This window comes from Erythranthe guttata, chromosome 8, assembly GCF_056151865.1.
Source record: "Erythranthe guttata isolate IM_541 chromosome 8, IM_541, whole genome shotgun sequence".
In the NCBI taxonomy this organism is placed as follows: Eukaryota; Viridiplantae; Streptophyta; class Magnoliopsida; order Lamiales; family Phrymaceae; genus Erythranthe; species Erythranthe guttata.
In genome coordinates, this window is record NC_142540.1 from 2,872,780 (window position 1) to 2,885,866 (window position 13,087).

The window sequence follows — 13,087 nt, forward strand, 5'->3', positions numbered from 1 at the left end:
GAACTTCATAAATAACTATGATCTATGTATATATACACGTGGCTGTTTGTTATTACGACTCGATCAAAAGTGTAAAACTACACATGTATTTCACTTGGTGCAGATTATACTAAAATTTATCTTACATAAAAATAAAATATAGTGACGTAAGCAGTGAGCAAAGATTCATGACAACTTTTCTGTTTCGTAAGTGATTAAATGTGTACGTGTTAGCTTCTTGTACGTCAACATGTTGGCTTCTGGGGTTTAAATCCACAAAGAGAAAAGAAATTGCTTTTTTATACGTAATTTGAGCCATGATCAGTCATCTTTGACCTTTCTAATTTGGATTTTTCAGAACTTTGAAAATTAATAAAAAAGTACCAGTCAAATTTAATTTGAGCTACACCACGAGAAGTATATTTAAGATACTAAAAATCAGCCCGCATGGGTGTAGCACAATTGGTTCCAGAGGTGGTAAGTTGGTGCAAGGTCTTAGGATCGAATCCTGGCAGCCCCGGTGTGGGAATTTCAACTCCAATGAGATTGGTTCCTTGTGGGCATCAGGTCCGGGTCCGCTACCTTAACGGGCCGTTGAGTTACCATGATTTACATTCCTCCATCAATCCTTGTCGGGCCAAGGGATGGGGGCCCTGGGGCGAGGGATTTCGTCTTGTGGTGCAAGATACTAAAAATCATGATATTCGGAATATATTTATAATTTTTAATAAATATGATTTTTGTTTTTTAATGTAAATTTTTATAATTGATCCGGGCCCAAATTACAGCAGCCCATAATAAAGAGAGCCCAACATGGCCATGCAAAAGCCCACATAACAAGCCTGGAAAAGGCCCGAACCAATAAATAAAGAGGCGTATCATGAAATAAAATATAGCAGTCAAATCATGTCTGTTGGCGAGAGAAACTTTAGAAGTCATTTTGGGATTTTTTTTTAAAGCTAAATAAACATGGTTCGTTTTGAATGAAGAAAAAAAGTGGGATGAAAACTCCGACATAATTCCGGTCTTCTTTCTTATTCAAATAATCTACAAATCTTATCCTTCTCGGATCCGGACAACGTCATCCACCAACATTGCGGGTCCCGGTCAAAAAGAGATTCCAGATGGATCAATAATAATTTTTGGAAATCGAAATCTTATACATATTACAATTTCAATTCGAAATATCTGACGAAATTATTTTCGAAAATTCAGAATAGAATATTCTATTCAAAAGTTAGATAATTTCGAACTGAAATCGGCGGGCTTTGTAATATCATCATAATTTCTATCTCTAGTAATGATTCGGAAAAAATAAATACTATTTATAAAAATGAAACGTGATCGATAATTATTTTGGGCCACTAACTGGGAGATCTTGTTCCTAGCTCGATTAGACGGTTGTTGTCGATTTGTGAACCGAGTTCGAGTTTGGTCCTTTGGAGGGCTTGAGGGTGGTTGAGCAATAGGAACATTGCCCATTCTATGGTCACCACTGATGTATTTGTAGCCATAATTATCATGTTCTACAATTATAGGAAAATGCGAAAGAAAAAAAAATGTAAACGTTATTAGTTATGTTAAATTCCGAACACCTCAATTCAAAATTTTGAAATCACCACGGACATATTAGAGCGAGTTAATCTTGGATGGTCATTTTTTTTGTGTAATTTAATGTGATTAGATGTTATACCTAGTTATTTACACTGTATGGATTTCATCCGTAAATCTACACATAATTACACACGTCCAAGTATATGTGTGCTTAGTGGTGGTTATTTAATCATATATACGATTGAAATTTACCTGATGTAATAAAAACAAGGTGTAGTATCCAACTCTCCGTGTAATCTACGACATTTATAGTTTTTTTCTAGACATTGAACTTTTTTTCGGATTTAAATATGAGCATAGTTCATTTTCTTTAGTTTTTTATACTATAGTTAGACATGAAATCGGTAATTCTTCACCCCAAACAGGGTATATATTACATCTGGTGAAACACATCGCGATAGACCTTCACCGTTCACCTACACATCCATATAGATGTGTGTGTTTCATATGTGAATAAATGGTAAAACAGTATCCGACGTATTTCAGCCAATACGTATTTCTCTTTCTGGTTTAAATATGTATCTAATAAAATCATAAATAATCAACAAGTCACATGTTTAATGAGTTTAAAGTATAACCACATTTTGTTAACTAAATATTTAATGAAACATAGTGCTGATTAATAAGGTCCTGAAACATAGAGCACGCGATGTAAATTGTATTACACGTTGACAAACCACGAAATTCAGGTTGCTCCATGAAGACCTATTTGAAGGACATCACGTGCTTTGCACATGGCCTCCAACGGCGTGAGTTTGGGCATCGACAACCCTCTCCCTTCCGTCAAATCCACTAACGCCCCGTCAACCCGCTTCCATTCAAAACACTGAATCAAAGACCCCAAACCCAAACCCATGACCCGATTCGCCAGACCCATACCCGGGCACGACCTCCTCCCCATCCCAAACGGCATCAGCTTCGGCGCTCCAACATCTCCACCACCTTCAAACCGCTCCGGCTTGAAGCTCGTCGCATCATCCCACACCGTCGGATCTCTGTGGATTGCCCACGCGTTCACCAGCAAGATCGTGCCACGTGGAATATCATATCCCGCCACCTTGCAGTCGGCCGACGCTTCGTGCGGAACAAGCAACGGCGTTGCCGGAAACAACCTCAGAGTTTCAGAAATTATGCTCTGAAGGTACGGCAGATTTTGTATGTCTGATTCGTTGATCAGTCGATCTTTTCCGACAACGCTGTCCACCTCAGCTCTCGCCTTCTCCATCTTTTCAGGGTGGTTAAGCAGCGCCGACATCGCCCATTCTATAGTCACCGCCGATGTGTCTGTTCCGGCAAGTAGCATAACCTGTATCAAATTCATCAAAATATATATTTTCAGTACTAAAAAATACGGTAAATTACAAAAACTCCCCTACACTTTAATTAAATTACAAAAACCACCTCCACCTAATCATAATTACCAAAAACCCACTGAAGAAGATTTTTGGTCTTACACTAACTTCTTACAACATGACTTTTCATGGATTTTTTTTATCTAACGGAATAGACTTTATACAATTTCAAATATTTTCTTTTATTTTCCACCATTTAACAAAAATATAATAAACTATACATATTTTCTGTCAAAAACTCAATCAACACTTAATCAGAAGGGATTTTGAGTATTACGGATAAGTTGGGTGTTTTTCACTATTTATTCTAAGTTAAGGGGTTTTTTCGTAATTTACCGAAAAATAATGAAGAATAATCGAATTAATTAATTAATTACCAGAATAATGCCTTTAATGATGACGTCAGTGTAGGATTCAGGCTCTGATTTTTGGAAAGAGAGCAAATGATCAATCATGGTATTTGTGTTCTTATTGAATCTGTGTTCATCAATCAAGCCTTGTAAGAAATTATCGAGTTTCCCGCTCAGCCTCGTCAGATTCTTCTCGAAATTCTTGTAATCAATCCATCTCAGCACCGGGAAGAAATCCGCCGGATTTGACGCGTCGCTGTAGGAGAAAGCTTCCTCTATTAGCCCTCGAAACCGCTCGGCCTCGTCATTCTCCTCGCCGAAGTACCGTTTTCCGGCCACCATTCTCATAATATTATTAGAAGTGAGCTCCGAAAGCAGCGGCCTGAGTTCGACTCGGGCGAAATCTCCGACCGAGTTGCCACCGAGCTTCTCCAGCATACGTTTCACTTCGTCTTCTCTGATGGACCGGAACGTGCTCAGACGCGCCGACGAAAAGATCTCGACCGCCGTCACGCGGCGGAGGTTGCGCCAGTAGTCGCCGTACGGCGAGCCCACGACGGTGGTGTAGTTGTAGCCGATGTACTTGCCGCTGAGAAAACGGGGCCTGTTGGCAAAAACGACGTCGTTTTTGGTGAAACACTCCTCTGCGACGGCGGGGGAAGAGATAACCACCACGAGGCGGGTCCCCAAACGGAGAGAGAAGATGGGGCCCAGCTTCTGAGAGAGGTTGTAATAAGTACGATGAATTGGGTATTTGAGGAGGTGGAGGTGCCCCAACAGTGGAAGCGCCGTCGCCGGACTCGGTGGGAGTTTTCTTCCCCCGGATTTTGCGGAAAACTTGAAGGCTATAAGAACAAGGAAGAGAGAGAGTAGAGTATATATCCACGTTATTGTTTCCATGTTTTTTTTTTATTTTTATGAATTTGTCTGTAATTCTATTTGAATTTTAAGCTGTGTGTATTAGTGTATATATATATATATATCTTAAAGGCAGGGGGCCGGGCCGGGCCGGGCCCATCTTTTCAGCTGCATATGCCTGTTTGTATGGCTGGGATCCTAATTTTTATTGTGTAGATAAAACTTGCTTACGTGGACTTTGCATTCTTCTGGATTAAAAATTTCTCGGTATGTATAGTTCTCAATTCTCATTTTGATTATAAATTTTCTTCAGCAACCATTTTCTTTCGTCTAAAAAATCCACTCTTCATTGCAATATTCTATTTGCTATTTATGATGTATACGTGTATGTATATATATGCTTTGATATATAGAGTTAGTGGGTTTATTATATACCACTTTTGTCTTTTACGTTGATCGTTAATTTTCACCCTAGTCTTTGGAAATGGACATTTAAAAATTAAATGGGTATTAAAGAATTAAATATAATTGAACTTGTCTTGGCAAACAATTGAAGAGTTTTAGTTGAATCGAACACAAATTAAACTTGAGATCATATTTTAATAGAGGAGCTCTTGTTGGAACTTGGAACCAAATTTCACACTCCCTCCGTTTCTCCGTTTCTGAATAATAGTCGTTTTTCACGTTTGCACGTTTGGAACACGAAAATATTATTAAAATGATGAAGCTTGGGTGTTAAGGTAATTATTAATTTGAATTTTATGCCCAAAGTGAATGCACAACACAACATACGTACCTTATTTAAAAATAAATATAGTGACGGAAGCAGTGAGCAAAGATTCGTCACAACTTTTCTGTTCTTACCTACAGTCTGACACGGGGTTCAAAACCAGAAAGATAAAAGAAATTATTTTTTTATACCTAATTAATTTACCCATGGTCATCTTTGACCTTTCTAATTTGGACTTTTCACAGCTTTGAAAATTAACATAAAAAACTTATATAAAGTACAAATCAAATTTAATTTGAGTTACATCATTAGAAGTAATACTTTAAGATACTAAATATCATTATATTAGGAATATGTTTATGAATTTATAATAAATATAATTTTAAAAAAATTGTAATTTTTTCATAGTTGATCCGGACCCAGATTGCAAAAGCCCATAATAAAGAGAGCCCAATAAGACCATGGAAAAAGCCCACATGACAAGCCTGAAGAGGCCCAAACTAATAAATAAAGAAGCATGTCACGAAATAAAACATACGAGTCAAATCATGTCTGGAGAAAAGAATAAAAATAAGATGAAAACCGAACCAAACATTGTCGTTGTCTCTAGACACTAGCAAGCTTTGGACGAGGGTCGCGACAGGTGTCACTACACTACTTTTTTTTCTTGAAGGTATAGACAAGCACGGTGGTCCCCAAACTATTTGTTAAAATCGTCTGACTTAGCTGTTGGAGTGCTAACTCCGACATTGAGTCTAGTCGTCTTTCTTTTTCAGATGCTCTCCAAATCTCATCTTTCTCGGATCCGGACAACGTCATTCATCGACACTGCGGGACCTGGTCGAGAAGAGGTTTCGGACGGATCAATAATTATTTTCATAAATCGAAATTTCATACATATTACAAAATTCGAAAAGAAAAAAAAAATACTATTTATAAAAATGACACATGGCCGATAATTATTTTGGGCTACTAACTGGGCATATACCATAGTAGTGGACTATTTCGAAGCCCATTTTGACATTCAATAGAGACGGTTATTAGTGTTGGGCATGGTTATCGAATCGGAAAATATCGGCGTATCGTTTTCCTTCGTGTATCGTATCGTATCGTTATCGTATTGTATCGTACGATATTTAACCAACTATTAAAAATAATAAAATATATATCTACATAATAAAAATACTATAAAAATGTAAAATTTAATATTTTAATTTTAAAGTCAAACCATTCATTCCTAATTTCTTAATAAAAATAATATATCATAAAATATATCATAAAATAGAACAGAAGTCATAACTGCTCATAAAAATAACATCAACAAAATTCAATTTTTGATTTCTAATTTGTAAAAAATCTAATCTATCACTCATAATTTTTAAGATCAATGTAACTTAAATTTTTTTCATCCACCAATTTTAAACGAGTGTCTTCATCCTCATGTTTATCAATCTCTTCAACTTCATCAACTCCAACTTTGGCATTTTCCTATTTTCTCTTATTAATATCAAACTTGGCGTGTAAATTTCTTGAATCTAATATATGTAAAAAAAACATTAAATAAAATTGAAATTCGTTTTCAGGCCCCGATAATGTTAATATTTCGTTTTCTTCTTTTTTTTTCTTTTTTTTTTATTTTTAAATTTTTTAAATTTTTTTTAAATTTTTTTAATATTTTGACTAATATCGTAAATATCGTAAATATCGTATCGTGATATGTCGATACACTACGATATCTCGCGATATTTAACGGTATTTATGCATAGCCGATACATATTATGAGTTGTATCGTTTTGATTGGGACCGTACCGTCTCGCGGTATCTCGCGAGTTTAACTACTATGGTGTTGGGCGAGTCTGTCACACGCGCTGTTCGTCTCTTTTTCAACTCGAGCCCCGACATCGACATGCACCGTACACACTTAGCTCTATATGTATATATGTACGTATATGCGTATGTGCTCAATACTTTCGCCATTTTTGAATATTTTTACAGTGCATTCTGCTGTTGAAGGTGCTGTTCGAGACTCGATCGGAAAATCGCCGGAAAGGAGCGTGCTTCACGGAAAATTTCCCGGATACAAATGGAGTTCTTCTTCACCGCCGTAGAGCTGAATCACATCGTTCTCCGTTATCTCTATGAATCAGGTTCTTCGTCTACTTGTTTCTCTGTGTCTCTACATGCGTGTATCTCCGCTGACGTAGAGAGTAAAAATCACTCGTTATTCTGAATAATGTGTGCGCTTTTTTGGTGATGTTGAATTTTTGAGTTCCCTTTTCGTTTTGCGAAATTGAAATTGATGGAAAAATCTCCGTAATCTTGTTGAGTAATGCAAATTAGTGATTTATTTGGGGCTTTTGGCTGATTTTTCATTTGAATTGTAACTGATATTGTTTTGGGGGGAAATTGTCCAGTTATTTGGAATTCAATCGGAGGTGCTGTTATTCTGAATCTAGCGGAAACTTGTTTAGAAATCACTCGTTATTCTGAATAATGTATATAATTTTTCGTCCTGTTGGATTTTTTACTTCCGGTTTTCATTTGCGAAATACAAATTGCTGGAAGATCTTTTGTTGATTTATTTGGGACCTTTTTGCTGTTCTTCATTTGAATTGTGATTGATATTGTTTTGGGGGAAATTCTCCTTTGAAATACAATCAGAGGTGTTTTCGCGTGTTTTGCCGTAGTGTTGATGCTATAATTTGGATACGATAATTTGATCGAGCACAAAATGTGACTACTAAGACTTGATAACAATTCAGTTAGTCAAACAGTGAGATAACGTTCTGACCACGAGATGAAATTTATGACCACCGTGTATATGACCTCCTGACAAAATGTGTCGCTGGTGTATTTGTATGCGTTTATTGAGTGAACTTTCTTGATTGTTGTTTTGTAGGTTTTGTGCACGCGGGTTTCCATTTGAGTCACGAGGCTCGTATCAACGAGTCCCTAATCGATGGCAATTCGATAATACCAATGGGGAACACTGTTCACCCTCATGCGCAGAGGACTTCTGAGCATTGAGATGGACGCAAATTTGACTGACGTTAGCAACTGTGTAGATTCAGCTTGCATGTTATATTTTTCCAATTTGATATTGCAACATTAAAACAAGAAATGCTCTTTCGTTGATCAATTTTTTTCTTTTCTTTTTTTTCCGTCATGCTGATTAGGATGACAGTGATGTGGATGAAAACTATGTGCTACTGAAGCCAATGGATCTCATCACAAAAAAACTGGATGAATTGAAGGCAATTGTGAAGAATGAGAGGAGAAGCAACCAAATTGCTGGGGAGAGGCAGGTGAACAGAGAGGCCGAAAGAGTTCGCCCCACTGGGATAGAAACGGCAACAAGCAACCGCCCGAAATGGAATTGGGGCAAAAATGGTAGAAGAGGAGGTCGAAGGCGGAGTTGAAAGCAGCAAAAAAATTAGAAAAAAGGAAAAACAGAGGAATTTTTACTCGTCAAGAACTCAAACTTCTCTGAGGTAAATTATAGTTTTTGGCAATACTTGTTATCCCTCACAATATTGATGTTGAAACAGGGGATGCTAAGTATAGTATATTTTTTGCTTGCATATAGCCTTTTTCTAGCTAGTATAGAATATCGATCATGAAAAAATAGATGTAACAATGGAAAACGAGAGTGATGTATATAATATTTCCTGATTAGAACCGAATCTATACGGCATATCATTTGTTTACAGTTTAGTTCCTCGATTGACATTTCTACTAATTGATATTTAAAACTAAACGATGTAGTTATGCTTGTAACTTGTTGCTGAAAACAAAAAGAAAACGAGCTAGGATGCTGCTGTTGGTATTGAAATGAATCAAGTAAGTTCGTAAATATTGATTCGAATTGAATAAAATCTTACTTGTAAACACATGTTCATATAAGTTTGCAAGGTTTACACTTGTCAATTCCATCTATCTAAATACAAGTAAAAAAATTCATATCTAGAATTACTTCAAACAAACTGAAGGAAGTCACATATTAATTTCACCCTGCAACTGAATGTTTTCTTTTTCTTGTTTTTTCTCTTATTCATCACAAGAAATCTGCCCATTCTTTTTCCTCCTTAATCCTCTCCAAAACCCCATCAAGAGCAATATCAAAAGAATCTTTAAAACTCTTGATCCCTCCATTCGGTTTCGCATAAATAATCCTTGGAATATTCTCTATCAATTTCTCTCTCTTCTTCCGAATCTCCTCTTTACTATACCTCATCAAGAATTCCTTCACCGATGAAGTCCCGTTCTTCAAATCGTCATGGTCAATCAGAACAGAGTAACTCTCCGGTTCGCCGGGCAAGAACCACTCGTACTGCTCGTATGCAGCTGCCGAAGTCTTCCAGAAGAAAACCGGCACAGCTCCGGCGACCATACATTCGAAAACCGACTTGCTCGTGTAACTCTCCATCTTTGGCTGCAAACAGAATTCCGATTCCAAAAGTGGGTTTAAAGTCACCGACGAGTTGGTGGGGCAATCAGACACTGCGCAGTCCACGTGGCGGCAGGTGGGCTCCTCTTTACAGTAGTCCATTAGGAGCTTCCGCAGATCGTTGTCCGCCCAGTTCTGATTCGTGTCGATGAAGGTGAAGAGGGTTTGACGGTTGTGATCGCGGATGTAGTTCTGCCATTGGAGGAGGTTTTCTTTTGTTTTGGGGTGGAATCCGGTGGGGTAGGGTACACTGACGTCCATTTCGTCGCCGGGGAATTTCTCCACGATGAAGCGGGCGATTTTTTGCATTGGGGCCATGTTGAGGTAACTGGAGCCCCATTTTTGGCCCGGGTCGGTCAATCGCCGGAAGTCCCAGGTGATTCTGCCGACCGTGGTGAAGTGGTCGGAGCCGTTGAAGTTTTTCCAGTGCTTCTGGTTCTTGACCCACCGGAGCATTGTCTTGCAGTGGCGGTCGCGGGCGGCGGTGTCGTTCGTCCACAGGTGTTTGCCGACGGCGAGTCCGGCGTAGAACGGGATGTAGAACGCGGTGGCGGATTCTGGATCGAGGGTTCGGCATTTGTGCTTGAGGATGCGGTGGTGGAAAATAACCTCGAGGGTGAACTGATTCGTGTGGTACCACGATTTGTAGAGATCCCCGGGGAGGAGACGGCGGAGCTCGGAGGCGGCGCGGCCGTAGCCGTGGTTGGAAATAATCCCGCATTCCCAGTTCCACCGATCTAGATCAGTGCAGTTCTGGAGCACCAAATCCCTGTTGAATACGGAAGGAAGCTCGTAGGCGTAAACCCTACCGGAGGGGCAGTCGTCGTTGAATCGAGCCGGGGGGGGTTCGGGTAGGGTGGCGTTCGTTGCAGATTTTGAATTGGATGCCAATACGGCGTCGTCGTGGGGTGGGATGAAGCGGAGGGGGGTTGGGACAGGAACGGCGGCGACGGCAGCCGCGGCGGTGGCGGTCCGGTCAGGGAAACAAGGCGGAGGAGTACGGGCAATTGAAATAATTAGGGCTTGAATCCAGAGGAAAGCGATGAAGAGCCAGAAGCGAGGGTGTGAAGAAAGGTGAGATCTAATTGAGTTGAGAGTGTTCTTAACGCAGTTGGAGGATTTGGCCGGTTTCTTCTGAGGTTGGACTTCCGGTGAGTACGCCGGAACCATTATTTAACTATTAGCAGTGGAATTGAAAACGACGCCGTAGAGAGGAGTGAGAAAGTGAAGCGAAGTGAGAGAAAGGTACTAATGTAGAGAGAGAGAGTGGTGGTAGTTAACGGAGTGATGATTAAAGAGGCGCAACGATCACCGACAAAAGACAACGTGGGATGTTTTCATTATTCAATTTCTGTACTGATTTTTTTATTGGTGGGGGGGAATTGAATTTGGGAGCCCTAGAAGAAGATTTGCAGAGATGGCGCCGACGATTTCTTAAATATGATCAATTGGGTAAAGTGAAAGTGTTTTATAAGTTGGGGGGTTTATGAGTAATTTAGTGATATTTGTGAGTGATTTGTGTAATTAATTGAATCATGGATTATAATATCCTACTTTGATTTCAGCAGTTGGATTTGCTTTAAATAAAGTAAAAGAGGGAAAAGAAGATAAAGGAGCGCAAGAAGGTTACTTGTGGTAAGTTGTAATTTGTAAATATATCTACTTTATTTGCGAATATTTAATTGTATACATTGGTGGATATTTAATTGATAATTTCTGAAATATATTTTTATCCCAATTTCCAAACATTACTGCTCGTGAGTTCGGTGAGCCGGCCCGATAAAAGCTCGAACTCGAATTCGAAATTCTTGAGCTCGAGCTCTCTGATGAGTCGAGCCCGAACTCATTCTTATTCGTTCATGAGCTCGCGAGTCGGCTCACGAGCTTCTTATTATTTATTTTTTTAATTTTAATATTTTTTTATTTTTATTTATATATAATTATTATAAAATAATTAATAAATTCATAAAATAAATTGTAGGTTATTTTTTTATTTTGATTTTTGAATTATAATTTATAATAAAAAAAAATTCTATATATTAATAAAAATAAAAAAGACACAAAATGGCTGGTACTCGAGCTCGAGCCTAAAAATAAATATACTCGAAGAGTTCGAGCTCGTCAAAATGGTTTTGAGTTTGAACTCGAGCTCGCCAGCCAATCTCGACTCCTTTATACCCCTAGTTGTGGCGTTTATGATTTTTTGGGGTGTGGAATGGAATCATCAATGATATTCATATTTATAATATTAATATTACTATTCATTTTATATTTCCCATTTGAAGAAGAACTGAAAAATGCATAACTCCCTAGAAAAAAACAAGATGTATAAGTATATAACTCTTCTTCTTATGTAAATAGGGTATGTTACTTTATTTAATTATGAATTAGTCAGTAAATTAAATGCTGACATTAAGAATGTGAGTAGGTAGTGTTTTGAGGAGTCAACCAAGTTATTTAATTAAGCAATATTCGACACCCGATCCACTGATTAAGGCGCTCTTTCTGCTAATAGTTAGATTAAGGTTTCATACAAACACATTACCCGCAATTTACGGGATAATAATCCAAGTAAAAAAATAACTTAATTTCTTGCAATACATGTCACATTTTAATTTGCAATAACTCTAAAAAAGAAAAATTGGTACAGTACCTTTTTTTTTTTGTGTAGTGAAAGGAAATACTGGACTTTGTAAAATCTACACATTGATTTACACATAATACCGGGTCACTTCTATACTACATCCGATGAAAACTACACTGTGTTTTTTTTACGGCTGATCTTCACACACCAAATTTGTTTGTCTTGATATTTCTTTTTTTACTTTTTATTTATTTATTTTTGTCTTTAATGAAGTAAACAAATTAGTCATGGGCCCAAGTACTATCCTTGAGGGTCCAATAATGCAAAAATAACAATTCTATTAAGTGATCTACCGTATGTGCAATGCAGTATTATTGTACTGTCATCATTATTTAATTTCTTCCGCTCATATTTTAATCACGTTTAATGCTAAATCACGTTTAATGCTGTATAAATTCCAACATATGTTCGGTTGTTTTAAAGTAGTACAAGTTCTTTCTAGTGCTTTCCTAAGGGTGGAGATTGGAGCGAGATTTTTTAATTCCTCCGATTGCGATTCGAAAAAATTCAATTTTGGAATAATGCATTTTATTCTAAATCTCGGAAGTTCTTAATAATATATAATACATTTTTTTTATAATATTTCGATTTCAATGCGATTCTAATCTTCCAAATATTTCTGAAAATCTTTGACTTTGTTTCTTTTTCTAAAATTACTCTTTATAGTATCAATATTATTATGTGTATCTTATTATATAGGGTAAATTACGGCCACCCCTGAGGTATGATCAAATTAAAAAAAAAAAAAACTCTTCTTGTTTGAGTAATTACAGCGATCCACTCCTTTTAAATATTTTTACATAAAATTTATTTAATTCGGTTATTTACTGAACCAAATCATATATTCAATTCGGTAAACGATATGAAATGTTGGCGTACCGAAATTTCGGTTGGGTTTTTCTGATTTAACATCCCTAAATTTACCTCTGAAGGGGTCTTTTCGTAAGTAATACACAATTGATGGGGTGGCTATAGTTACCCAAACATGATGGCGGTTTTCATAATTTAAACATAACCTCAGGGGTGGCCGTGATTTGCCCTATTATATATGAATAAAAATAAATAAATAATCTAAATTCCATCGATCCCAATATGACATATTTTTTCATTTCA

The 13,087-nt window shown here is 37.5% G+C and overlaps 2 protein-coding genes across 2 annotated transcripts; both read right to left on the reverse strand.

Moving 5' to 3' along the window:
- Positions 1-2,095: 2,095 nt before the first annotated feature.
- On the reverse strand, positions 2,096-4,520 carry LOC105973303 (cytochrome P450 81Q32). The gene is made up of 2 exons (XM_012998327.2): positions 3,323-4,520; positions 2,096-2,899 (listed from the first exon to the last, which is right to left on the reverse strand). The coding sequence occupies exons 1-2, from the start codon at positions 4,193-4,195 to the stop codon at positions 2,279-2,281; spliced, it is 1,494 nt and encodes a 497-aa protein (XP_012853781.2). The 5' UTR covers positions 4,196-4,520; the 3' UTR covers positions 2,096-2,278.
- Positions 4,521-8,728: 4,208 nt separating this feature from the next.
- On the reverse strand, positions 8,729-10,767 carry LOC105974940 (xyloglucan galactosyltransferase XLT2). Its single transcript, XM_013000101.2, has one exon. The coding sequence runs from the start codon at positions 10,498-10,500 to the stop codon at positions 8,938-8,940; it is 1,563 nt and encodes a 520-aa protein (XP_012855555.2). The 5' UTR covers positions 10,501-10,767; the 3' UTR covers positions 8,729-8,937.
- Positions 10,768-13,087: the final 2,320 nt, after the last annotated feature.